This window comes from Rhea americana, unplaced genomic scaffold, assembly GCF_003343005.1.
Source record: "Rhea americana isolate MKP2758 unplaced genomic scaffold, rheAme1 scaffold_120, whole genome shotgun sequence".
Classification (NCBI taxonomy): domain Eukaryota; kingdom Metazoa; phylum Chordata; class Aves; order Rheiformes; family Rheidae; genus Rhea; species Rhea americana.
The window spans coordinates 989780-1017529 of record NW_028185262.1 but is presented as its reverse complement, the minus strand read 5'-3'; the positions used below and the strand labels follow the sequence as shown (position 1 = coordinate 1017529).

The 27750-nt window shown below is 38.9% G+C and overlaps 1 protein-coding gene across 1 annotated transcript in view; it reads right to left on the bottom strand.

The window, feature by feature from the left end:
- Positions 1–26537, bottom strand: part of UROC1 (urocanate hydratase 1) — a 37168-nt gene extending 10631 nt beyond the window's left edge. The window contains exons 1-16 of the mRNA XM_085323762.1: positions 26396–26537; positions 23447–23540; positions 22893–22952; positions 20391–20519; positions 19674–19735; positions 18608–18674; positions 17407–17550; positions 14786–14874; positions 13364–13426; positions 12465–12644; positions 10912–11009; positions 10585–10657; positions 9301–9422; positions 4419–4489; positions 3370–3468; positions 1123–1222 (exon numbers count right to left, since the gene is read on the bottom strand). Of these exons, the coding sequence (XP_085179888.1) occupies positions 1123–1222; positions 3370–3468; positions 4419–4489; positions 9301–9422; positions 10585–10657; positions 10912–11009; positions 12465–12644; positions 13364–13426; positions 14786–14874; positions 17407–17550; positions 18608–18674; positions 19674–19735; positions 20391–20519; positions 22893–22952; positions 23447–23540; positions 26396–26427 (1483 nt within the window). The 5' untranslated portion in view covers positions 26428–26537. The remainder of the gene's footprint in view (positions 1–1122; positions 1223–3369; positions 3469–4418; positions 4490–9300; positions 9423–10584; positions 10658–10911; positions 11010–12464; positions 12645–13363; positions 13427–14785; positions 14875–17406; positions 17551–18607; positions 18675–19673; positions 19736–20390; positions 20520–22892; positions 22953–23446; positions 23541–26395) is intronic.
- Positions 26538–27750: the final 1213 nt, after the last annotated feature.

Below are 27750 nucleotides of genomic sequence, written 5' to 3'. Positions count from 1 at the left end.
AMCCTGTCAGAATCAAACATTGAGGTCTCTACGCATCTGGTCCATTAGAATGGGCCAATGTGCTACAGAATTATTGAAGTGGAGCTGATAGACACACAGCTATRAGCCTCTCTTCATCAGGAAATCAAATTAAGATAGCAGGAAACTTCTCTCCTTAAAATTGAGCCATAATTTAGTTCTATTATGAACTCCCAGTCATAATAGAAGTCATTCAATATTCTCAGGTATCTCAATCAATTTCTCCTTCTGCAGCAGCTTGAACCTTCATATCTCAAGTCGCTTCCTGACTGTCAGTTCATGACGTGGAAAGACCACTGAGCTAAAGCTATTATCATCATCTCCACTTTACAGAAAGAAAATTGAGGAAGATTCAGGTTAAAGTTTTTTAGCACTTCATTCATTTTTCATGTCTCCAATCTGATAGTTCTTGGGTTTATTCTTCTAAAGTGTCATTTCACAAACTCAAAAGCAGATTCTGGTTAGCTCAGGTCAGGTATGCAGAACTAAAAGCTCCTTTTGAATAGCAAACTTATGATGTGAGTTGCCCACAGTCACACTGTGAGTGAGCAGCAAGGCTTGGAATCTAATCCAGAACTCCTGACCTCCATTCTTGTGCTTTTACTATCAAAGTATGTTCCCACATGATCAGAAAATGTCCTTTTCAAACACTCCAGATTTTTCTTGAGTAAAGTACTTTTATAGACCTGATTTTGACCTTTTATATCCCAAGGAAGTACTACTGTAATTTTGCTCAGATCACCTCCTTGAAACCTCAACATGCAAAATTAAAATCAAATATCAGAGGACTAATGATATAGTCCTCTGAGACAGACTGCTCTCCATTTACATTTAGGAGAATCTGATGCATCGTCAGCAAATTTTCAGCATTGCTTCAGATTTATATCATCATTATTCTGAGCCTGTCATATTTAACTAGGTCAACATTCATTTCTGTATCACTTTTAAATCCCACAAAGCTTCTATGTCAAGTTCACAGGAAATCTGATTAATGGGGATTAAAGGGTTAAACAAAAACATTTTTAAAATGCTGTATTAAAAWTTTCTCTTTTAAAACAATTTCCTTGTTTCCCTGGACTGACAAGTCTCAGCTGTTCTGCTGACCTGCACAGAAGGCRGATCCATCATAAACATTTGACGTTTCTCTGTAAGGACTGTCGGTCCCACTCACATCATGGTGATCTCGGCTGAGGACTACTGGAGCCTGCAAAAAGCCAATGACAAGAAAATGGAATCATTCATAGACTGTCAATGCTGCCAGTATCTGTATCATCTGTTGCTGATTTCACTTCTGGCTTACCTCATTTCAAATCTCAGCTGAAAACAACTTTGGTTCCTTGCCTAAACCCGACTTTTTTCTCTGCTATTGTTTATTCCACAAGAAACGTTGACATGTGTATGAGAGTCACCACTGTTTCATAACTGAGAATAAGAGCTTGTTTTATGACATTGGTACACTTAAAGTAAGGGAACAGACAGGAAGCAATGTGATTGTTTCATCTGAAGCATTTCTTTGCTGAAATTTCAGAGACATTTCAGCATGCAAAAATCTTCATTCAGAAACAGTTCTGTTTTTGAATAGTAAGAAATGCTATACTTTTTCATCTCCTGGAAGATTTTAAGACCAAAAMCAAGGTGGAAATTATAATTATTAATCTCTTACAGCTCAGACAAGCCCATTCTTGATCTGGAATTTACTGCCAGTATGAATCTAGATCAGCTTGCAGGTCTTCATTATCCTTTGCCAGGCAGAGGGTTTATACAAGAGTAATTCATTCTCTTGGCATGGCATGGTCTGGAATTAGCTGGCTGTTTTATGTTGGCAGTAAACTAGCAAGTCATTGAAAAGGGATGTAAGCACCCCGCTTGACAGAGARGGAATGGAGATTTTTGAAGAAATGAAAAAAAGTTCCAAAAAATCTGAAGGGCCTGGGAGTCTGACCTTGTCAGTTATTGCTCCAARAGAGTGCTCTGTCTGGTCAGGTTTATTTTTTAAGACTAGCTTGCAGTGACGTTCATTTTGAATCCTGAGAAGGTCAACAGTATTTGAAATATTTTAGTAAACATTTTCTGAGTAAAAAAAGAAACAGACCTTGCTCAGCTGGAATCTGTTCTAAGTTTTACTTGAACTTGTCCCTTTAAAAAAAAGGTAATTACTGTATTTTGGCTATTCAAGAGATAAATAAGTGAACATGCCTAGGTCTGATGCTGCTGCATACACAGTCACAACCCAGTATGCATGCTGATGAAGCTTCCTTGTGAGCAGTGATCACACCCTTTCATAAGCTTTACTACCCAGAGAATGAAAATAGAACAATCTGAATCAAATTGGAAARCATGAGGTTACAGATCAATTTGAGTGTTGCAAATTCAGGTGGTGATTCAGTCCTTGCAAAAAAATCAATYATTTTTCACTAAAGGTTTGACACGATTCATTTTGATTTCCCAATRTTACAAAATCTTAGAGGTGTGTCTGCCCAGACAAATATTCATTCTGTCTRTACTTGGAGCTGTGCTCTAAYAGCACCTGCCTCCAAGAGCTTACARCYTTGGGAWGGTGCCACAATCAAATTATGCCAAGGGCTTCCAAACTATCTATATCATACATATGGCAACTGAACCCCAYTGCAAAACCAGATCTTCTACAACATTAAATAAGAGATATAATTGTGTGGTGTCTTCAGAATTTTTGTCTGCCAGGATGTCACATTGTAGAGCCAYATGCAATACTCATGAAGAGCTTAGAAAATCCACATACATTCTTTCTATAAATGTGTTTCTATCACCACCATGTATACTCAGTGGGATTTTAACCAAGAAAGATACTACTCACTATGCACTAGGGCAGCAGCATCAGGTCTAATGATTTTCTTCATTCACATACACAGTGTAAATGAGGGTTGACTGCACAGCTAGCCGTAGCCATAATTTGATTAAAAGCAAGGGATGGAGGAAAAGAAGTGCCAGGTGGAGGCATGCCCTTTCTTGTTATTTGGCCTGTTCAGGGCACCACTAAGGAGTCAGAGCCCCTGCCTAGTGTCTTCAGCAAATCTCCTCTTGCAGATAGTATGATGAAATGTGTTTGTAGATGCCCAAATACAAAATTCCAACATGAAATCAAAGGCAACGTATCTCAGAGACTTTCTAAACCCGTCTCTCTGTTACACAGGGCAATATTGATGACGTTAGACAGAAGATTAAGTCGTAACAGATGCTAACACAATACTAGTCCCACATAAAAGGTAGGTATTTCTGCTCTCAATGGTCCACCTCATTCCCCTTTCCACCTGTTAACCCAGTCTCAGATACTAAAGGAARTTGCCAGCCTATATCAAATGGAAAAAGCCAAACCTTAATCTTTCCTTCAGAAATCGCTTGATTAATAGCCACGGCTATAGACACACGACCCCTCTGATCAGAATATAAGATTCTAGCTTGAGAGCCAACAACCTGGAAGATAAAAATGCCAGAGAGATAAGGTACCCTGTGCAAGTGGCTTATCTTCAGGCCCCAGRCAAATGGAGTCATACGATTGCCCCSTTCTGTAGGAGAAAGCATAGATTATTCATTCATCAACACCCAGCCTGCAGAAAAAAGAAATTAAAGCCYCTCTTTGAACAGTTTTATCTCCACTCACACAATCAGTGAGATGCATTTCTTTATTCAGCTGCTACTGTCCAATAAATCCTGGTTTTTAAATCAACCTGATTGCTAGGCTCTAATCCCCCATCAACAAATGCCTTATCAACAGCTGAAAAGTAGAGGTTTGGAACCAGCAATGATGGGCTGGAAAAGAAATACAGAGACAAAGAATGGCAAGGAACATCTGTCCCACACAACTATGCTCCTCTCCAGCTCTTACTCCACAAACTAGTCTGGCTCCCAGATGAGGAGAGCATTCATAAACCCTGGAGTGTTACCAGTTRGTTTCATAGTGCGATTCTGCCCTAAAAGAAAAACAAAGGGTATTTCACTGTGCCCTGCTTCTCACCATGCAATAGGATGATGCAGTCCTTTCACCTTATCATTTGTTTTGAAACGAGCAAACTGCAGGGCTGAAGAGGTATGGCCAAAGAAATACCAAGGAGAACATTTTGTACGGCACCAAAGGAAAGAGTGACAAATGAGGTGGAGGTTGAATCACTGGCTTATTTCTCTCCAGAGGCAAGACCAGATGTTGCTGGAGCATTTGGACATTTCCAAATGAGGAGAGAGAGGGTTCAGCTCACCCTAAAGCCCTGATGTAGAGACACTTAAGTTGTCCATTTTTTACTCAGTACAGGAAAGGGAGTTAGAGTCAGTGTTTTCATTCACACYCGTTCCTGCTTTTCACTCCAGCCTTCAGAACTGTGGTCTAGACCTAGAGAGGTTACATGTACTGAAGGAGGTTGTACACTTACCAAGCTGTGCCTGCCAGCTTCCCGAATCCAGCGGATGTTGTCATGGTACTGCTGCTTCACAGATGCGCTCACTAACAAGAGAAAATAAGAATGAAAAGAGGTTTTGAAAATAAATGCAATATGCCCTAAATAAAATTAAATTCATCTGACAGCACTAGAGTGTCAAATTCTGCTCTCAGATATGCACGCATATAGGAAGTGCTATATAGAATCATTTGCAGCCAATGCAGTGACTGGCACCATATACTGAGAGGAAGGTACAAAGAAGTCACCCAGGAGGCAGCTGGGAATTACATCTCACATTCAAATCTTTAGGAAACTAAATTAAATCTTGAAATACAGGTCATATGTCCTGTTCATGCTTTGTCATCTGGGTTTCTACCTACTAAATGCCCAATCCCTTTCTGAGCCTTTGCTAAATAAGTAGCTTTAGCAAACTCCATGATACTGAGCTCTACACTCCAGTCTTCCTTACATCAAGTAAGAAATAATTCATTTGAGCATCTGTCAGAAAATCTCAGGAGGAGCTGGTAATATGTACTTGAGGATAAGTCACACTAAAACTATTACAATGGTAAGTTAAAGTATAGATTTGCAGCACAGTAGTTGCTCTGTATTAATTGCCCACGTGAATGTTTTTATCTCAAGAGAAAACTAAGGTCACTCATACCACAGTGAAACTGGGCTATATTGTCTCACATTATTATGAAATAAAAGACTGCATAGAAGGATTTATCTTGGAGCAAGTTATTCCATCTGTAAATTCACCCTGCACTTTGTTTACAGATATATAGCTATATAGATGTATTAGTAACATTTTTAACCATTCTCTAGCTTTCTTTCTCATTTATACCTGTGCTATTCCATTTAATTCATCACATAAATTGAAGAACAGTAAAAATAAACATGCTTGAAGTGAAAGATAGTAAAATATGACGCATCATTCAGGTACATGGTGACCTCAGTACAACCAGGTGTCTCCAAAGGCCTGGAACTAGCTGTAGCAAGTAACAAAGACTATAAGATGGGGCAGAAGCATTTTCTTTCCACTCTGCTTTTGGGGGGCTTTTACAGTTATGCCTCTCCAGACAGCACAAACATGAGCTCGGAAGTTGAGGTAACAGTAGCAGTTACTGCCTGTACGCTCTTTTTCTGTGGGCTAAGATATGTTGTATTATTTTCTCCTAAGAGACTCAGGCAGCTACCAGGGCTCAGCTGACACACAATAACACGCTAAGCCACAGTGAGTTGCTCACACACTGGAGTTTTAAGTTATAATAATTTCAGCACCCACTAGATGCCAAGACACCATATTCCACAACACTTTCCAGTTCTCACCCATTTTCAAATCAAATTGTAATGAACACATGCCTATGTCTGGAAGTTAGTCACCTTGTATATTCCTAACTTCAAACTGCTCCCAGGTAGCCAAGAAGAACATTTAGACTACTGTCTTTCCACTAACCAATATGCCAGCAAATACACRTGGTACAAATAGAAATGAGGACAAGCTAAGATACTCGTATTTAATTTGGGTTAAACACATTGTTAAAGGGAAGTGTAAAACACATTCGCTCCTGCAGAGGCAGGCCTCCCACAGAGAGTTTTAATGATGCCAAAAGGACCTGTCAATGTTTTATGGGTTGGCTCCTAGTGAGAACCTCTAAACCCCGCAAGGAGGATTAACATGTCAGCTCTTAGATTCGCAAGGAGCGAAAGACGAAACATCTGCGTGCGCTGTCCTAGTAGGATCGTACTACCATTTAGAAGCTTTAAGGAAATATCTTCTAAAAGGTAATGGTTAGTATTCACTTAGGTGACTATAGATGTTCAATGAGAGTTATAGGAGTTGTTCTAGTAAAGTGAGTAGAAAAATCAATTCATTCCTATAGCTCTTATAAGCAACCTTAGAGAGTACTTACTGCATTTTACACTTTACAGTGCTTAGATTAACAGAAAGGATCTTACTGTTTGTTGAAATCTATAGGATTTTTCCAGAGAAGCCARATGAGAAAACTGGCTACAAGGACATATCTCAACATAGCACATCCATCCCTCCCAGCTAGCTCCAATAAACTGTCATATTTTGTTCTAAACTGTGGTGTGTCCAAAGTCACATTTCATTTGCTAGCCCTGGGGAGGTGAAGAATCCTCCCTTTTATATAGTATGACTTCCTGCAACTGAAAATCTCACAGGACTTTCTAGAAAGAGCTTGACATTGAATTAGTTTCATATGTCTTTCATTTGTTAAACTGCTGCTGACCCAACAGAAATCTGTTCCTAAATCAGGCAAGCTACTGTGTTGCTTCTGGTATTCTGCAGGCCCTTGTATTTATTGAGGCTTGAAAAGATAGKAAAGAACATTGTGCAGGCAGAAGAATAGTCCTCATGAACATGGAAATTGCCTCCCTTTGCTTTTGGGAGATTTATACCATCGTTATGTGTTAGTTCAGCCTTCAAACTACCATAAAGGTAATAATTACAAATTTCACTCCAATCATGAGTGTGCACCTCTCATACCACAGCTAACTTAAAATTTTGGGTACACTGCAAGTGGATGCAAACAATAATACTGCCCAGGTTTTCCTCACAGTTTACAGGATTTAAGCATAAAAAGTCATCTTCCTAAAAGGAAAAGAACAGTTAAAATTGGACTCAAGKCCAGATCAAAACTGTAGACTTGGGATGTGGCAGAATTCAGGTCTGTGAAGTTTCCAGTCAGCCATTATAATGACAGTTTCTTTTATAAAATTCAAAGGTATGTTCAGATTTTGGATGCATATATATACATGAGGCTATCCAGACACCAGAATTTGGTCCAAGCACAGGTTCCATATGGAATGGAGAACAAGTGGAATAGTCAGGAAAAGAAAACCATGGATGGCTGTCTTTAATTTCTTGCCAAATTGTTTTCATTCCTTTGGATTYCTGTTCCCCTCGTCCTGCCAAATACAACAAATTCAATAATAGCATTACCCTAATGCCTGTTTTCACCTGTTGGGATTTTAAAATGACATTTTTTACTTAAATTAAGAATATACATGTATGGAGTCTAATGCTTTTTGTCTGTGGAAGAGACTTCTATTCCTAATCTTGCATTAACATCTGTATAGACATYCATGTGCATATGTACACACAAACTTATTCATTTCCTACTCTTGCAATTCAAACCATCCCAAAGTCATGCATAAGCTCATTCTTGAAAGAAGAAAACAACTGGATATTGCAGCACATTGCAGAAAATCTGCTGCAGATTTCTGAAGATAGATCCAACACTACAGTATTGGATTTTACCCTCCCTTCCATTATGTCAAGGGGCCAGGTTTAAAAACAGGAAAATCTCAGTGTTCATAAAATGGGAGGAATTTCTGGGTCACTTTATTAAAAACAACCCTTGCTGCAGTGCTATTTCTTCAGGATGACACCTAAGAGAAGTTTATGAGAATTGGTAGCATTGAGGATCTCACAGGCTTGGACCTTCCCCATCAGTAATTCATCTCTTAGAAGAACGAGAAGGCTGGACACTARCCTTGCTTTACAGGAAGATAACAGTAGTTTTGTTTCAAATAAGAAACATATCTGAGTGTGGTAGATTCTTTTTAGGAATACCACTTCAGAACCTCACAGGACTAACTGTTTCACAACAAACAGGAGAACATTCCAAATCTTAACACTTCTATAGTTACATTTCCATAGTTTCTTTCACAAAAGAAGCAAAAAATATTTCAATATGAAAAAGGAAGAAATTACCAGACAAAAATATTATGTTCCCTRTCTGACAAAATATGGCTTTGATTTGTGATACATTCCCTTATGAACCTTTTCATTAATACCAGTAATGGTGGTCTTGGCAAGGTCTGATGAAAGCAGCTTGCACTATAAAAAAACCAGAAGACAGACTAATCCAAGCCAGGATACAGGAGGGGGGTGCTTGTAGCATTTAGGTGAAGTAGTATTCATATTTTKAAATGATGAAAATAAGTATGTTTGGTTGATTCCAAGAAGCACAAAGGTCCATTGCATGGAAACAGAGATGGGGACTTAAGTGTCATTGTCCCTTAGCACTGAAGTCTCTGATTCTTCTGTCCAGCTACTATAAAAGTAGACCAAGAAAAAAAGAAAAAGATTAGGGCTCTTCATTGTAATTTGGAAGAACAAGATTTGTTTCCCAACACAGAAGTAGCTTCTTTGTCTCAGTTCCTATTCATAAACTGAGGATAACAGTGGTCCATTTTAAGAGATATGGAAGAATGAAAGTTGATGTAATTCCCAGAGTAAAACATAGATCAGTGTTGGTATTCCAGATTGGTTCCATCAGCAAATAAGATAAGGTGTCACTGGGTTACCAAATGACATAGAAGACAAACATCATAACTGTAATCACAAATAAATGACACTGGATGGAGCACCACACCCAGGAAACGTGGTTCCCTGCCACTCATCTACTTGCTAACCTCTTGCAAACCTCTCTAACTCCCCCTGCCTCTTTCCTCACTCTGTGAGACAAGGGCAAAGCAATTTGACTTCTTTAAAAAAAAAAAAAAAAAACTCTGAAACCTGTTGATAAGAGACACTCCTTGCCTTAAAGTTTCAAGGTGACAAAGCACAGGAGAATCTATAACAAATGGAAAGAAACACTCTTAATCAAAATTGCAATAGTTTCAGGATCAATAACCCCTCTACACCRTGTTTTCGCGTATGACCTACCAGTTACACTCCTTGTAGGAATTTGGGGTCAAGTAAGACTTCCTGCCCATGCAGAATAGGCAAGACACTGCTTTTTAAGGTTTCAGCCAAAAACCATCAGAAGTGGCACAACTCTCRCTTTACTTTTCTCCCCAAAAGCACCCCCAGTCATGGGCACATGGGATGGTATCCTACCTCCCCTACGTATGGAGTCCTCCAGCACAGACATGGCGATTGAGTCAGTGGTAGCAAGATCCTGTGGGTCACCTGAGGTGCAAACCCAGCGAAATGGCCCAAATCCCAGGGAAAAAATGTCCCTAGGAAGAGAATATGTTTCATTAAGAGATAGTTGAAATTCCTTCCTTATTTATCCTGGCTGCTAGCAGTGCTTTTCTTTCATTAGCTGGAAATGGAAGAATTTGAAACATTTTGAATGAACTAATCTAAACAGAAGCAGTAGGGACCATTAACTCAGAAACTAAACAGTGCTATTTCACACAGCCATCAAATGGTATATACAAATGCACAGGCAAACCAGAATTTTCATAGGAATGCTGGACAATGCAATCAAATAAGTGTATCAGAAGAATTTTAATTTTTCATTTGTTTTACAAAACCTATTCTTCTTGGTGTCTGGTCTCTTCYCCCTTAAACCAGGCTAACTCTGAGTGTACCTATACTATTATGCTTTACATGCTGAAGGTCCTGGGAGGTTGGACTAGATGATCTCCAGAGGTCCCTTCCAACCTTACTGATTCTGTGATAAATACACACACACACACATATTTATGTATTAGACAAGCTTAGGTCTGAACAAATGCCCAAATCCAGACTCACTTGCTGTCCATGTTATTTACACACAATAGTAAAGCATACTTCACTTGAGCTCCAGAGGAAGAGATTTAATCTGAGTGGTGCTTCACCACGCTTAGCCTAGCACCATGTTTAAGCCTTGGTTCAGATGGTCTAGACAAGCTAAGCATGAGTTGGGGAAAATGTTATCACAACTCAGTTGCCCAACAGCTAATACTGCCTGTAGGAAAAGCTGAGCTCAGGAGGAAAGCTTGGGTAGAGGGTAAAGTCAGTAGCAGAGATGRAAAAGTACTATTTGAGGCCTGTTTTAAACTTCAGTGTTAGTATCAGCCTCTATGACTCGGAATTGAACCATACTACTCTGAAGAGACAGCAAACTCTTCATTTTACACATCTAGATATGAAGTTGCATATAATCTGAGGCTGTGACATGCCCATTCTCCTAAGCCACACATAGGTACTAATCCAGAGCAGAGAAAAAGGCAACCCATCTTGGTATAACGCTTGTGAGATGAAATTTTCTACTGCTATAGTTCACTCCTTTTCAAAGTCATTCATATTACACAGTAAGATTTGCATTAGTAAGTCTTTGTAATCTCTCCTCCCCTACAGAAGTGGTTTATGACTCATTCTGAAGCGTTTTGTTCCAAACTCTCCCCAACGCACCCCATGATGTGCTGAACATAGGAAGGATATCGGAATTCTGTTTTACTGGCTCCTCTTTTTTCAACATCAGCACCTAGAAAAAATATTTTAAAGGCCCATGATTAGATGAAGAAAATCTGCAAAATGAAAAATTAGACTTCACTTGAGTTCTTATGAAGGCTTTACAATATTCAGAGAAAAAGGTTGGGGGTCCTAAAATTCAGCACAAGAAGAGAACTTAAACAATTAGTATAACAGTGGYCAGCTCTATCCTAGCAAAGCATAGGGCTGGAAAGATGTACTTCAAATTATCTTTGTTTTTGTCTAAGAACTCCAGCATTTACTCACCAGCCCTTTGAGCTTCCAAGAGAAAAGCGTTGCCATAATCCCAGAAAAACATGCCTTTATCAGCTAGTCTATTAATAGCAGCCACTTGTCTCCTCAAACTGAAATTAAGAAGGAAAACAGTTGTTCTTGAGATTAATAAAATTTCAAAAAGAATATCATGAAATTACTAAAAGCACTAAAGGAAGAGGGGTTGGAAAACAAATGGATTTGAAAAATCCCAGAGAAATCCAGACAAACCCAGAAGATAAAGATACTTTCAATCTCTATAACACCTGTTATCCCCAAATCCTTAAGTGATTTACAATGATCAAGAGAACTTCACTGCTGAGATATGGAGCAATTAACAGAAAGGAGTCATGCCTCCCAGCAAAGAAATGTAGCCAGCTCTGGGGATGAAAAGTAATAATAACAATTAACAGCCTACAGAAAACTGCAACACAGTTTGAGTGAAGGAAGAAAGTGAGTAAAAATAGAAAACAAACCGATAATGGCCAAACATCACTGCTTTAGCCTCTCCCTTGGTCAAAGCAGACTTATTTTCCCTTCGTATATAATCATGCAAACAGAACTGTAACTCAGGATTGTTCTCCATTATACCATTTTCATTTAATATCATCTTGTTCTACCCTTAATGCATAGGTGTATATGCAGTTGTATATGTGTTYGTGGAGCTTCCTGGAACTCTGGAGAGGTAAACCAATGCTAACAAATGAAATTGAATTTGTTTAGATCTTACCAGCTCCTTACAAACAAGCATCTACCAGAAATTTACCTTTCTTCTACCTCAGAGTGCAGAACTGAGAAACTGGAAAGCTGCTTGCATATCCCTAATCCAAAGTCAAATAATGCTCCCAAGATGAAGACAAAGAGAGGAGAAACCATGAAGTCTTAAAAGTATCAGTTGAGAACAACAGCTCAGTTCCCTGTCTCTGTCCTAAAGTTCTTTATACTTAAAGTAAATATACTTTTTCACTTTATAATGTCCAATTTCACTTGCAAACTAAATCAGGAGTAGCCTCCTGAAATCAAGATGGTAAACAAAAGTTACAGTTACAAAAAGCTRGATTGGGGGAATTTGTCTCCCTCCTTACCGCTTTACCTAAAAAGCTACTACCACTCACAGCTGGGAACAGCCTGCATGGACTTTCTAACTTACCCATTATGGTTTTATGATCTAATCAATGAACCTAAACCATGAGGTACAATTCCATCTAAGCAGAACTGCATTTATTGTCCTGGAGTTTTAAAACTTAATACAATATARTAATTCATAGAAGTAAAATAAATAAGTTTTCAAGCCTTAGATCACATACACTGGAGACTACTCCTGAAGTGGTGGGTAAGCTATGTCTGCCAGATTCTGAGCAATAGCTATGTAAGTGCAAAATCAGGGGCTATTAGTGAAAATACAATAGCTTTACCTCAGATTTCTACTGAAATACCAAGAAGCAGAGCCAGATCCAACAATTCAGTGAAACTTCTTGTGGGAAAGAAAAATCTGATCATTCATAGAGCATCTAAGATGAAAAAATATTTATCACTAAAATTTTTACCTCTCTTGCACCAGGGTGCGGAACTTCCCTGGACTGGTGGACAGGAGCTGCTTTGCTTCTTCAAAGCTGAGTTGAACTGGATAGTATCCACCACTGAATGGGTTATGACATGAAGTTTGGTCAGATCCCAGATCGACTAGCAGCTCTCCAGTTGTGTCTAGCTCATACACAAGTCTCTCCCTGGAGGAAGTCAAGACAGTGGGGTGTTTGAACAGAAGCTATCATTCCACATTCCTGTTCCTCTTCTAGGTGAGCATCAATTGCTTCAAGAAGGAGCCTTTGCATTCCAACACACTGTTTATAAAGGCATGCTCTTTGCAAGCTAAGTCTGTTTTAGGGGTTGAGAGGTGGAAAACGATGGTGAAAAAGATTTAGAAAGACATGTAAATCTTATACTAAACACTTCCTTGTAGAGGAATGCTGATAAGTTTGAAATACCAGTATGACATAATACCAGATATATTTGTCAGTCTCCACCATTGGCATATTGTGTAACAGTAAGGTTAACCATCAGACAAAGCTTCAGGAGTGCCAGAATTTCTATCCCCCATCTGATTATTATTATTCAACTCCTATCTTAACACTTCTATTCTTCATTGAAGCTAAAGCCATTTCCTTGCTATCCAATCAGCCAAAGGGGACACATTTTCTCCATCGGAGAATGAATCTTAGGAATTTATTTCCCTAAAATATTCATTGCTCAACGAGGAAAGGAATAGATGCATGGCAAGCAATAGAGAGTTGGGACACAAGATCCCTCTTTTGACAATACAGTTTTTCATGAGCATCTAGAGTCAAACTTAGCACTAGGTTAATGCTCCTTCTATTCCAAGTTTGGGAACTAAGTCTAAGTTGATAAACAAGCCAGAGCACTTATATGTCAATTATCTACAACTTACCACAAATCTACCACATTCCCGTGGTAACCCARACTAAGGGCGATTTTATTCTTTCTTGCATCTCTAAAATATAGTAGAAAAAGACTGGTTGAAGAACACACATCACATGGATAAGTGCAATGTACAAATCATATACACAGTAGAAAAACAGMAAAAAAGTCTGTACGTAGTTCCAAACACTCAACTAGGCAATAGATATTAGAAAGAAAGATACCCCTTCATTTGAATATCWCTGGGACTCTGAACATAGCAGAAATGTAGGTACCCAAACAATGCAGAATCAGGAATAGTAGTAAGAACTGGGGGCACTGTGATTATTTAGATTTTCTGAGAAAACAAAGAAGTCTCCAAAAGGTTTCATAGCAGTCAGTTTCTTTCCACTAGGTTTTTCTAAGGCATCCTCATTAACTTGGGCAGGGGCATACAGCCCTGGGGTGAAGGAGATAGCAATCCTGGCTGTGTAGAAATAAACATACCACTAGCTTCCCCTCCTCTTCACCTTGGAAGAGGTGGAGACAAAACCAGCTCCAGCTACCAACAACACACACTAATCCTCACTGAATTTAGGTGGAGCCTGTAACAGACTCCAACCCAAAGGTTCCCCCCACCTTCCACATTTTGCTACCCTCTTCTCCTGCTTGCTCAAGATAGGAGCTGAACAGCCTGCACCTTACTTTCCCTTCACAACACACCTCTTTCCTCCTCTCCCGCAGAGAAACTGAAGAAGCCATAGCCTACCCCACTCACCTAAGGAAAGCCAGCAATGCTTTTAATTCACAGGCTCAAAACACAACCCCTAGGTGTCATGAGCACATCCTGATGGAGCAGACATGCAGCATTGCTTTTGTGGCTTCATCTGGCCTTGCTCTACTGTTGCCTTGTAAAAAGGAGTGATTTTAAAATGGATAAGGAGTAAGAACAATAGAGGGAATTAATGCACTGAATTTCTGAAACCTGGGCCTATTCCCTTCCTCATTTTCCTATATATATAAATTAAAAAACTGTTTCCTGTTCTGAAAGGGCAGTACCAGGCTAATGAACTAAACACTCAAAGACACTGGATCCACATACAAATAACATCAAAATCTTTTGACCTTTACACAACTGCTAATCTTTGATTCCAGAACACTTGAGTGAAGCTTCAAGTATAATGTAATTTGTAATTGCTGTACATATATTCATGAAACTGAAGACATTTTGCACATCATAATACAAATTATAAGAAGCATTGGTAGTAGGGTTGGCTACTAATAATGACAGATGCTGTTCAAAATGATAGATTCACATCGAACAACAGAACTGGGATAAGAAGTGGTGTCTCTCAGTCCCTCCTCCATGTTCACTAAAATTGCACACTGCACAAAGACATAAAGTGAGAATTAAAGAGCAGAGAAACTCACTAAATTACATTACAAGTCATACCTGAGGCGAGTAATGCAGTGGTCCAGGTTATCAGAGATTTCCATCAGCCATCCTTGCTTGTAACGTTTCAAAAGAGCTGCTTCATCAACCTAAGACAAAATGGCAGAGATCTTAAAGTGCCCATTTCTCCCATCCTGTGACTTATCTTTACTTTTTCAATTAACCTGGAAGAAAAAGTATCAAATGGGTGAAGGGAATAGCCCTGCGTTGGCCTTAGAAAGATGGAGTAGATGTTATTTTCCATCTCTGTTTTTTAACAGTTCCATTCTATTATTTCAGGCTAGAAGTGAAACAAGAGAAGAATTTCATCCATCACTCCCTAAACACGTTTTGCAAAATAAGACTTCTCATTAAAATTGTACAGGATATTTTTCCACCAATGTATATGTCAATTATATTTATATGCCAATTAAACATGTTCCATATTCAGGAGTTGCTTGATTTTCAAGAAATCTCCTCTTTCCCAATTATTCTTAGCATGAGAAATCTTCCATCAATTCCTACATCACTAATAAAGGCTATTCTACCAATATATCAGGTTATGATAATATCATGTCATTGTTAATGGAATTATTCAATAAAAAGTCAGGTGCAGAGGGAGACAGTTTCTTTGGGAGTTACTTAAATCAACACAGGGAGAGAAGATATTGTTAATGGTCCATATGAATTARAGGGATTGGGTTTATTCAAAGCTCAGTATAGCACAAATCAGATTTATTTAAATCTGTTACCATATCCTACGTATCTTACTTCAGACCACTCTGTCTTAGGCCTGCTTTCACAGCCATGCTAGTGCACCGAAGAAAACTAGCTTCCATTGCATCATATTTTCAGAAAATAAAAAATGCTCTTTTATAATCAGTATCTCAGTAGCTTAAAAAGACTGCACAAACACAGTGAGTTAATGTCACCCCTGGTGTAACCCTAGAGAGCTTAGTGCAGCTCACAGGAGATTGCCTGACGCTCCACACAGTTATTTCACAAAATTACAATCTGTTTGATGTCAAACAGAAGAGGTAAAAGACTCGCACCATTAATCCTTCTGTCTGAGCTTCGGGAGCCCTGGCTGACAAAATGACATCTCTTGCACAATTCATCAATGTCATTTGCATAAATAGTTCCTTAAATAAATAATATATACGCATATATAGCTATCCACATGTGTTTCTTAGACTCATTTCCGACAAGGATCATCTCACAGAGGATAAAAACCAGGCGATATTCAATCTCCTGAACAAAATCATCTGCAGCCATAGAGATGAAAAGGACAAAGGTCTGCTGCAAATACCATTCACTGGAATCCCTCTTTTGTATTCCAGCATTTGAAAGATCATGATGATAGAGTAGAAGTCTGGATAAGATCATTTATTCAAAAACGATTTATTCAATAATAAATTGAATAAATCTATTTCACCTGCAGGGAGTACCTGATGAGAGGTCAAATGCATGCAAAGCTAATGCTGTGCTAACAAAAATGCTTTTGTACMATCATTGCAAACTAGATGAAATTCTAGCATTCCATGAATAAGACCTCAGCTAGCCACAGCACATCAGATTTACGGCATGCCACGTGGCAGTCTGACCCATAATGTTTTGAAGTTTAATTATAATTACCACGGGTCAGATTGCAATATTCTTACTCTTTTCATTGCAGTAAATGACCTGCCTACAGCAGAGGTCTGCCAGCTAACTCTCTCTACAAAGGGCTTCAGCTGAGAAGGCTGAACTCCCACTCCAGTCAATTCTCTGACTGGAGTTTGGTTCTCAAAATCTCTTGTTCTCTGGAGCAGTAACAAGAGCTYATCAACTACAGATACTCTAAAGAGCACACCACATTTTGATCAGTTCTATATCTGCTCTATTACAAATGCTTCTCAAGTATACTGAATTAAAAGGTTGCCATGAAGAAAAAAGAAAGGCATGGGAGTCTTATTTCTCAATAGTGAGAGATCCAGTTCATTAAATCAAAAATATTCACTGCCATTATCACATAATTGCAGAGCAACATTTTATTAGAAAAATCTTGCAGTATTTTTTTGCCATTCTTCTGTCTGATTTGTTAGAATAAAACCTTGCAATAAGCRTTGTAGCTGCAAAATGCAGAAACTAGGAGACCCTAATGTTACCTTCATTTTAGGAAAGCGTATTTCAGTTGAAACTTACAGGCATATATACTTACCAAGGTGATGATATTGATGTTCAAGATTATGTATGATACTTGTGGGTCTCTAAGGATCCAGTAGATCCTGCCATACACTGTTCTGATTGCTTGGACATTAGCCATCTTTGAATCACAAATCATTATTAGATTCTCCTTGTTTAGGGGATGAAATAGCTGTGCTATTTTAACATATTTGGAGCAGATAAACATCACATCAGAACAAAACATTCAACAAGAATATATGCTGTGGGTGACCTTCAGAGAACAGCAAGAAAGGCACTGCAGAACATTAGCATTTGCCCTACGAAGAACTTAAGTTTGCTGTTTAGAGCCAGGATTTTCGTAAGTCTTGTAATTAGCCTTATTTTGGCCTGCCAGGGTTAACTGAGGAGCATGTTAGGAGAGTTCTAACTCAGCATACAAAGAAGGGAAGACAGAATGAGAAGAGCATTACTCTCACCTCTGCGATGATCCCCACACAGCCAGCAATGACTGCAGCCTTCGCTTGAGCCCCGCTCATTCCCCCAAGACCAGAGGTAACAAACACCTTTCCAGAGAGATCTTCCACTTTCAAATAGCGACGGCCTGCATTCAGCACTGTGAGCTACACACAACACACAATATAGCAATTATTCTGAGCCATTTTCCTAGAGTTCCTGGAATTTAAAAGATAAAAATTTAACATCACGTATTCCCAATGAATTTCCATATTGACTAGATATTTTTAACACATAGCTGTTTGCAGATACGACTGGTTAAGGGACTGAAAGGCATTGGTATTCTTATATTTGAATAATCTTTCATTCCTTTTGCAAACACAGAGCTTGAAACAACAGAATTGGCCTCGGGGATCACTAGGACCAGGAATCTGTTTTACTCCTTCAAGAAGAAAAATTATCACTAACTGATGCTATGAAATCATCTGTCCTGATAATACAAGATTCAGTCACTGAAATAGAATGGAATGACCAATGGCTCCCAAAATGCTGGTCTTGGGGCACACAGATGTCGTCAAGATTACAGCAAAAGACAGATAAGGAAGACAAGCCTATCGTTAGGATACCTGTGCATGTCCTACAGAATCTGTTCGGACACAGAAAAAATGCAAAGGACCCACATACAAAAAGGCTGAAATGCACTAGGTTAAATGATTTCTGCAGATCTCTAGCTCTTCGTGGACTACAGTCATAAATACTCCTGTGAAAAGTTTAGGCCTGCCATGATGCCAGTAAAAAGGAATACAGATTGCCTGAAAGGATCATTTCTATAGAAAAGATTCTGTGGACATACTCTTTGATTAGATAATGCATGCACAGATACTTAGGACTTTAGATGCTCTTCAGAGTCCCACAGATCCAAGATGCTTTGTTTTAAAATGAAGTCCAAGAACACATCATTATCAATCTACCGTGTAATAAACATTTGGTCAATTCATTCTTCACTTGCTGTAGCTAGGTATGAGCTCAGATAGAAACCCTGACTGCAGATCTTTTGGGGTTTTGATTCTGAAAAAGATGCCATGCACTCAGTAGAAGGATGCTGCAATGAGAATTTCTTTGCATCCTGCTCACAGCAATTCATCCCACTCAAGCCACCAGCTACTGCAGGAGATACTTTCCTCCTTTGGCTCTCCACAAATAGTCCTTTCCCCARTTTCTTACCACAGTCCCATGGACTATCCCCTGAGGCCCAATATAGCAGTAGCTCCCTGCAGTCATCTGACCATACCTAGCAATAGGAACAAACACAATGAATACTACGTGTTACTCAGGTATCATGAATCTGTACATATCTATGTTTTCAGTATAACAAAAGTAATTATCTCCTGTGCCTCTAGTTGTTGTTAAAGATCTGGTATTATTAAATTCCCAACTTAACCAAGTTCCTTCTTTATTAGCAGTGTACCAACACATTCTCAGAGGAACATTTAGCTTTTTAAATGTTTGAGTTCATCTGTCAAAACTGCATGGATGAAAAAATTAAATGGAAATTTGGTACTGGCATTTAGCATAGTGACTAGGACAAAAGGAAGCAGCTTTTCACATTGCTGGCATCTTTTTGCCATTAGTTTTCAGTGGAACTCCTCCTAAGTCAAACAGTTGCTTTTGAAGATGTTACCCCTAAACAATTCTCCACACTCCTATTAAATCCCCAGGAGAATGACAATCGTCATTCTCTGTATCTATACCCTTTCATTTCTTCCGGCTTCCTCATTTGTACACACCCATATCTCCAGTAGTTTTCACTAATTCCCTCAATGTCATACAATAGAACAACCATCTTCTGCTCATCAACTAGACGCATAATAAAAAAGCAGCAAATAATTATTAAAAAATTAAAATTATAATTTTACTTCAAAGCCTTAGTATAAAAGAAGATAAGTTTTTAATAACTTATGTTCTCTTTACAGATTACAATAAAACCACTGCAAAGTGGAACTAGCCAGTCTTGTAAGTTATGATTAAGGCTTTAGACTGTAATTTAGCCAAAACACACATACAAACCTAATCAAGTCCAGTGGGCCTTAACTACATCCTTATATGTACATAGCTTGACATAGCTTAAACTACTGATTAATTCCATCTAAGTGTTCATTAATCCTTTGCAGCATCAAGAACCCAACTGAAACTCATCTGCATTAGAAATTTTAATCAAGCAGTGGCTGATATTTGAATTACATTTTAGTTAAATCTTTGATRTATTTTAATAGCTGATGTATCATCTTACATTGTTACTCCCAAAGCAAACATCTTCTCATATTCGTCTCTGGTAGAATAGTTGGGAATAACCTAAGAAAACAAATAAAAGAAAACCCAGATAAGCAAATTAGACATTTAAGYGGATATTTTCCACAGGCCAAATTCTGTAACTATGGTCACACACATAGAAAACAGAAAAACAGTAGGAGTAAGACAGGTGTTTTATTCCATACATTCTTGTATTATGAAAGAAGTGTCTAGTCTTTCTGGCAACACGATAGTCATGCAAGTCTCGAGGAAAGCATTTGTCTAGGCCCAATACTAGCCCRCAGACAGATGGCCCAGAAGACTGGCAAGGGATGAGTAGGTCCAATTGTCCAGTTTGCTTTTCGAGCAAAGCAGTCCAGATACCAGAGCATCTGATCAATAATCAGCTGTTTGACTACTGAGGGCTTTTATATCCTCCAAAGTGAGCCTGGCTGAACTATTTCAGCCAGGTGCATATGCCGCTCAGGCTCAGTTGGAACAGAAGTCTGATCAGGACAGGATTGTTCATTCCCTCCAGCACTGTTGTTCAGCACATTTGAGGTAAGGAAGACTGGAATAAACAATGCAGAATTTGGATCACAGATTGTTTTGTGTGCTACTGTAAGTTCAGATAGTATCAATAATGTCTTAATTCAGCAAACACTTGAAAACTAAACAGAAGAGGAGGAAAAAGAGAAAGCACARTGTTAATACCTACCATACCATTAGTAATGATTAATCGAGGAGCATGCTGATGGCTGGGAAAGAGTCCCAGAGGATGTCCGCTGTACATTACTAGTGTTTGCTCTTCAGTCATCTCTGACAAATAGTGCATGACCAACCAGAACTGAAAGCAAAACCAAGAAGAATGAGTGAACCCATTTCCATCTTGCAATGATGTTTCTTCATGAATCTCCCAAGCTTTGAGCGTGAAGGCAACAGAAGAGACAGCAACGCTACCCACAAGTAAGCAGCAAACAGTGGGCTCTTAACCTCTGTGGTTGCGTCTAATTTGAAGTAGAAATGGTACAGATTCGAAGCCAGTTCCTCCTGACCCAACCAATTTCCAAGCTGAGCTTAACGAGCTAATTTAGGCAGGAAAGAGTTATTTTCTCACTTTTCTTTTTCTTGTCAGGAAACAGACTGAATTTAGCAAGCTGGGAAAAAGATGCAATAAAATGAAAAGCTGAAAGATAGTTAGATCTTGCTGCATTTTATGCACAACACAGCAACTTTCGGATGATTAAAGAAAGAGAATCAATGAGGTTCTCAAAACGAAGATCTAGTCTGCCTTTCCTAGATCAAAGTACTATGCCAGCCTCAGGATAACAGAAGTGTATCTTGTCGTAAGGGGAAATTTAGCTCTAGACATTGTTCTTTTGAAAACTATTCAGAAGAAAGTACAGGGCTTTGTGGAAGATATACCTGAAACTCAACCTTTTCAACAGTAATTTTGCAATGACACAAACTGACAAGATGTATGTTGTTTTCAAGGCATAAACATAGAACAAAACATTCCACTGTAACTGGATCATTCATGTGATTGCTACTCTAAGTAGCCAGAAACAAAAAGGTATTGTTTGTTCTACTGCGAAACAATTGCAGGTCACAGCTCCATCTAACCTCAGTGAGAACAGGGGAAAAGATAGAATATTTCTAGACTTGGCAGTGCTTCCATTTCACTTTGTAGTGAAACATCTGCCTAAGGGATGTCAGCATATTAATGCTACTATATGAGCTGCTGGCACTGCTAACATCAAAACTACTGTAAAACCTTTGCACAAGACATTAACTGATCAATACACGGAATAAAGAAATGTGTGTTGCCATGGTACCCTTCCTTCAAAGGGTCAGAACAATTTTGCCTCAAAAGCCACCTACGTAACAGATTAGGAAACTGAAGCTTAGGTGAGTTTTCTTAGCTGCAGATGAAAAGCAGTGTCAAACTGGCAAGAAAACTTAAGTCTCACAGTTGTGTGCTACAGCCAGAAATTCATTACTTTTCCCTAACTGGGAATCTTATTTACAAGTTAGATTTGCTTGCATTTTTTTAAGATCCAAGAAGCCAAATTTAGGTAAAGACACAACAAGGTTCATACATCACTCCTCAATGCAGAAGTTGGCACTGTAGATCAGGTTTTGGTTATTTAACCTACAGAGCCAGAACTCAGCACCTTTCCAGCCTTCAGGAGTGACGCTGTCCTTCAGGATGATGCACCTTTCTACCTGTGCCGTATCTGTCCCACACTGCAAAAACTCATTGCCCCATCTCCACTTGTCCCCTCTCTGTGGCCTTGGAGTATACTGCCAGAGGCTGCAGGGATGACACACTGAGCATTCACAGCTGAATTTCTGCCTGCCTGTTTACAGAGAACCAGGATAGTTGTTCACTGAATGTTCCTCTTGCCACTAAACACCTAGAGAGCATCCAAACCTGGACTGGTCTTCAGAGAATAAACTGCACTCATTCAAAAGGTAACAGTATAAGCATGTTGCTGATGCCAAAGAGCTGCTTGAAATGTTTCCCACATGCATTTTGCAGTACTTGGATTAAAGCAAGAGAAAGATGATACAGTGATACAATCACACCTTAAACAGCCCAGCTCAGATTTTAGGCAAGTCTTTACCCACCTGACATTCTCAGAGATCAGAGGTAATATTGCTAGACCTGAAAGYAAAGCGCACCAAGATCTGACTACTTAGCACTTAAACATTTGCAGCTAATTTGCAATTTGATTGGAAGATGACTCAGAATAAAAATCTCAAATTCCTTTTCCCTTCCTTAAATCAAATCTGTATTTTTTTATTCCATAACTTGCTGTGAAACATTTTGTAAAAATACAAGAAGCAAACAACCAAAAGATATACTTTGTTTCCTAGAATTCAGTTTGCCTCTAAAGTTATTTGTGCAAAATAGAGGCACATATCAAGGCATCAGAAAAAGAAAAAAAATAAAATAATATTCTCTACTACATCATACACAGCTTGATACTTTTATATCGCAGTGTTTCTCCTGGTTGTCTGTGCTCTCCTTACTAAATAAAGCTCTCGCCATCTATGCAGTTCATAACTGAGCATTCATCTATCCAGACAGGATGTTTTGGAGTATTTTGAGACAATGACTGCCAAGAATTATCACAAACTCTGCCTAAGCAGAATGTGCTTGGGGGAGGGTAAAATGGGTTTTATGAAACAAGTTACAGAAGTTACTGAGCCCTACCTGCGCCCAGTTGCTGAAGACCTGCCCGTTTCCTCCGTAAGTGACTAGCTCCTGGGGGAACTGAGAAAAGGAATTTAACAATATTAAAGCAAGCAATTTCTGGAATTTTTTCAGAGTATATCCTGCCTTAAAAAAAAAAAATCTCAATTACAGCTCTTCACTACAGCTTATTGCATCAACACCCTCCTGATTCTTGAAATCAGAAAATACCATCATGAAAGTAATAGTTTAAGCAGAAAAAAACATTTTTTTAAATTGTTATAATGGTATTTTGGTGATGCCAAATGCTACAAAGCTTTCTGGGTTGCAGTTTCTGTAACAAATAGATATCCCACAAAACTCTGTTAAATAGGGTCTGAGTGATCTTAGTCAGATTGGCGTTTGCTGCTGAAAGGGCCAAGGACCTCTCAAGGTAGTATCATCTGCACAGAGATTATTTTCACCTGTGTGCCTTTATCTTTCAGTTTTTATATGAGCATATACAGGAAGTAACTTGCAGGCTTGCTTTTATCATGTGAATCCTTTCCAGCTTCTTTATTTTCACTGTACCTTACCTGAGCCACCGAGGAATCCAGATTATTCATGATCATCAGCATAATAGCAGCAGCTGATTTGGTCTTGCAGGGATATTCTTCTATGGGGTATGCTCTGAAACAGTATCCATCAAACTTTAGAGGGACACTTCAATTCATAGATAAAGACAACAGCAGCAGCAAAATACCCCGCAGAAATATCACTGAATGTCAGATTGTCCTGAATTAGAGTTTTATTCAGAAAGGAAGGAAAAAAACTAAAAGGAGAAAGTGCAAATCTGAAACGACATGTATGGACGAATCTATCAGAACTAAGCAAAGAAAACTAAGAAAAAAAATGGATTCAGCCTATCATTTGCCGAGTCAGTTAATCACAAGTGGTTATAAATATGGTGGCCATGAGTTCGCTCTGCTTCTTAGCCTGGATTATTTGGATTATGCATGAACTGGTCTTTGTATCCCAGTTGCTAGGCCAAGCAGCTACGTCCTGCAACGTCAAAGAAAACTGTCAGTGGAAGCTCCTTTCAGACTCAGGAGCCTTGTTATTTAAATAAYAGGAACTTAAGATCCTATCTAAGAAGGAAAATACCCAGCTTGAATTTCAATCCCAACAAAGCTCTCAGAGACATAACTAGTTAGGAGAAATCTGCCCCCCCCCCCTTTTTTTTTCAACTACATAAGATGCATTTCATCCAGAAGTTTGAGAGGTATGTGGAACCCTCACAAAGCCATTTTTGAGTCAGGTTTCCTAGCACTGATGTACTTTAAGGGCTGCAATCACCTCACTGTTATCTTCTCCTCTACCATCTATTTCTTATATCAAATTGTTTTACAGCTTGTAGTCTTACAGTTACACTGTTCCTCTCCAGGGCAGGGACAATCTCTTCGCTATGTGTTTGTACAGGTGTTAGTACAATTGTCTAGAGGCCTCTACAGTCTAATACCAAAAATAAGTATAACCATTAATCAAAAGTTTCAATCTTTTACTCTTTCCCTCTACACAAGCAGGAACATTATTACAGGCACTAGAAATTCCTGAAGGTATAGGACTATTTGACATGTTTGCTAAATCATCATCCTTTTATTGGTCCATAGATCTTCAATGTCTGAACATTTGCTTTACACGTGGAAGACAGTTACACTGAAAAGGATAGGCTAGAGTGCTAACTACAAAAAAAGTCAGACATCTGCTGACCAGCTSCTGAGCCAAAATTTGAAATGTATATTGTACAGATTTAGAAAATGGGCTCCTCCCAGGGCCTATATGCATTATCCTAGCTATTTACAGCAGGATGCTAAAATAAATGACTTTGCAGTCACTGCCAAACCAGGAGAAAAAGCATGAGTTGTTCAAAAAACATTACTGTTGCTAGTTCGTTTTTTTCTTCTAAGTTTAAGGTGATAAAATAACTGGATTTCTGTAAAATGTGATACCAATTCATCAAAATGAGTTATTTCCGTATAAGACTACTCAGAACGTAACCAACACCAAGTTCAGGTATTAGTTAACAGAGTGCTGATATGGAAACAAGGGTGTTGAATGAAACAAAAACAAGCTGGACTGTGCTCCCTTGGAAATATAAACCAAAACCAAATACTACTAGATGACAAAGAACGAAAGACCTTTACTTAATCTCTAACGCTCTAGGAAACTATTAGGAATGGTGGGCAAAGAAATAGATACAAACTATGAAAAAAAAATGTGAAGCTTTCAAAGAGTCACTGATGCCAGCAATGGAAATCAGCTGGTGGATTGTCTCGTCCTATCCTGCCAGCAGAAAGTGCCCTCATCTATACTGAGGACTCAGCTCCTCTTAAGTCCAGCACGGCAGTATTTTTCAGTCTTCCAGCTGTCCTCACCATAGCTGAATTCTGTAAGAGCTGATGCCGCACTGGTACGGACAGCACAGAAATACAGTTGTTTGTGCAAATTAGAGTGCTTTTCAGTTGATTGTTTTATTTCCTAGATTTCTTAGACAAACTAGGCCCCTGCTGGATGCAAAAAGGAAAGAATCGGTCTGAAAAAAAAGTAGCTAGCCCCTGGCAGTCCTCACCAAAACTATTCTGCCTCACAAACATTAGCCTCATTAGCCCTACAATGAAGCAATGCTCCAAAACCATCAGGTAACAAGCCCAGCATGTTACAAACCAAGGCTGAATATAGACTCCAAGGACTGAAGAACATGCAGCTTCCCATTTAAGTCCAGGAAGCCTTCTCTGTGTGACTGAAGATCAACCAGCTACTGACAGCAGGTCCTAAAGCCATCCAGTCATCTGATCTTTCCTCTTGGTTCAGCCAACATTTGACTGACAGGAACTCAGGACTCTTGCAGACATTTTGTCCAGGTTGCAATTAGAGCTCAAAGAAAGACTAGTCCCTAGAAACTTTAAGACTCACATTTCAGTGCATTTGGGAGAGTCCTAAAGAGGCTCGTGAAATGTTGTAATCATCTCTATGTAGGGCAAAGCTGGTGTTACAACACAGGACACTGCAYAATCCCTTCTGAGTGTCTTGGTGGACTGCTGACAGCAGTATATCTTGATGGTATTCACACATACTGCACAGGCATCACTGTGTGAGTGATGCTGAGCTTTACAGTGCTCAGCAAGACTGTCCTGATCTTGCCAGGAACCATCCAGAAGGGTATGGAGTGTCTCCTAATCAGCTCCATGGAACTGATGAGGACAGAGCACAGGACAAAATCTGGAGGATAAAGGAACTCTCATGCAGTTTTACAGAAAAGCATCCCAAAATACTAAATAACACCCAAGGGAAATGAAACCACTATTTCTAGTAACACATGAAACATCTGATTTACTCAGCTTATATGTTTTGTCATGACATGACTTCTGCAAGAGGTAAAATAGGATGCAGCGGTGCCTCCATTCAAAGGTAAATACTTCCACAGGTGAAAGCTGGTAAGCAAATGCCAACCAAAAGCAACAAATTCTGAATGTTCTAGTCCTTACCTCATCTCAATATCTGGACAGAATCTGTACATATATATATGTCCATACAGCCTGAGTTCTTCAGCAAATTCCAGTGCCAGTAACTTTTGTATTTCAGGTGGGAAATAACGCAAGGCATTCTGCAAAGCCAGCTGCCAAAAAAAGTAAAAGTCACAAACACACACACAAAACAAGGTAAGAGAAAAATGCAGGTAAGCAGAGGGCCCTGAACTTTAAGCAGACTCACTGGAAGCCTGCCCAGGACAACACAGTGATGATTTTTAAAGGCAAGGTCATATCAGGAGAGCAGCCATTCCTGCTTTACTATCAAAATGAAGATATTTATATCTTTCCATGTAGATTAAATTGCTGAGTACAGAGTGGCCTACCTTCTTGTCCCAACTCCACAGTGAAGGATTTTGGAGGTTTGTTAGGTAGCACTCAATCCTATAGATCAGAAATGGTCAAATTCCCTCTCACAGTGCTAGGGGGCACTGAACTACCAAGAAAAATATTGTTCAGAAATAATTAATCTGAGAGCCTGARCTCCTAGAGACACTGCAGACCACTATACTTTCCATTCAAGTAAGGGATCTTGGCCATGCATTATGTGACTGGTCCCAGACGAAGATGTTCTGGGGCTAAGTTTTATTAGATAATGATTCACTACATTCAGCATCCTAATACATTGTAGAGCATTTTTTACACTATTACACTCTTTTATTGATGCTACACACATCATTTCCAAATTAAGTAAAGTGATCAGTAAGCACTTAATTAAATTCTGCATGTGATACTAAGAGGCTTATATTCTCTATTGCTTTCAAAGACATTACCCATAGTTTGCAAAGTACATTGTGCCCTTTTGGATGAAAGAAACCATAAATAAATCACTACATTAACAGTCATGTCTGCTTATTTCATGTTCCATTTGTTTAAAACCATAATGAGAATAAAGATCTTGTAATTTTTTTAAAAGCCAATTGAATGTAAGACCTTATAAATTCCCCTATAAATAGCAGCACTATGCAAACAGCTCTTAGTTGAAGAGATTCACAAACTATACAAAGTTTCACAGCTTCATTAAGCTGATTTGTAAGGTCTGGGCAAGCACAGAAGGAAATCAAGTTTGCTTCTAGATCTGGTAAGAGCCTAACCAGGAAAACTCAGTTTTGGAGAGGACCGAGTATTCCCCATGCTTGAAGCACCTGCTATTGGCAATTCAAAGAGTCAAGAAAGTAAGTATTTTCTGGATGAAATAAAGGGATATACATTTCCTGTAATACAGAAAATGGAGGTCAGAACAAAGGCACCTAGAACCCTCCAGTCTAAGTATCTTCACTGTCCTTATTGTTCTMGGAGAAGAAAATACCTTG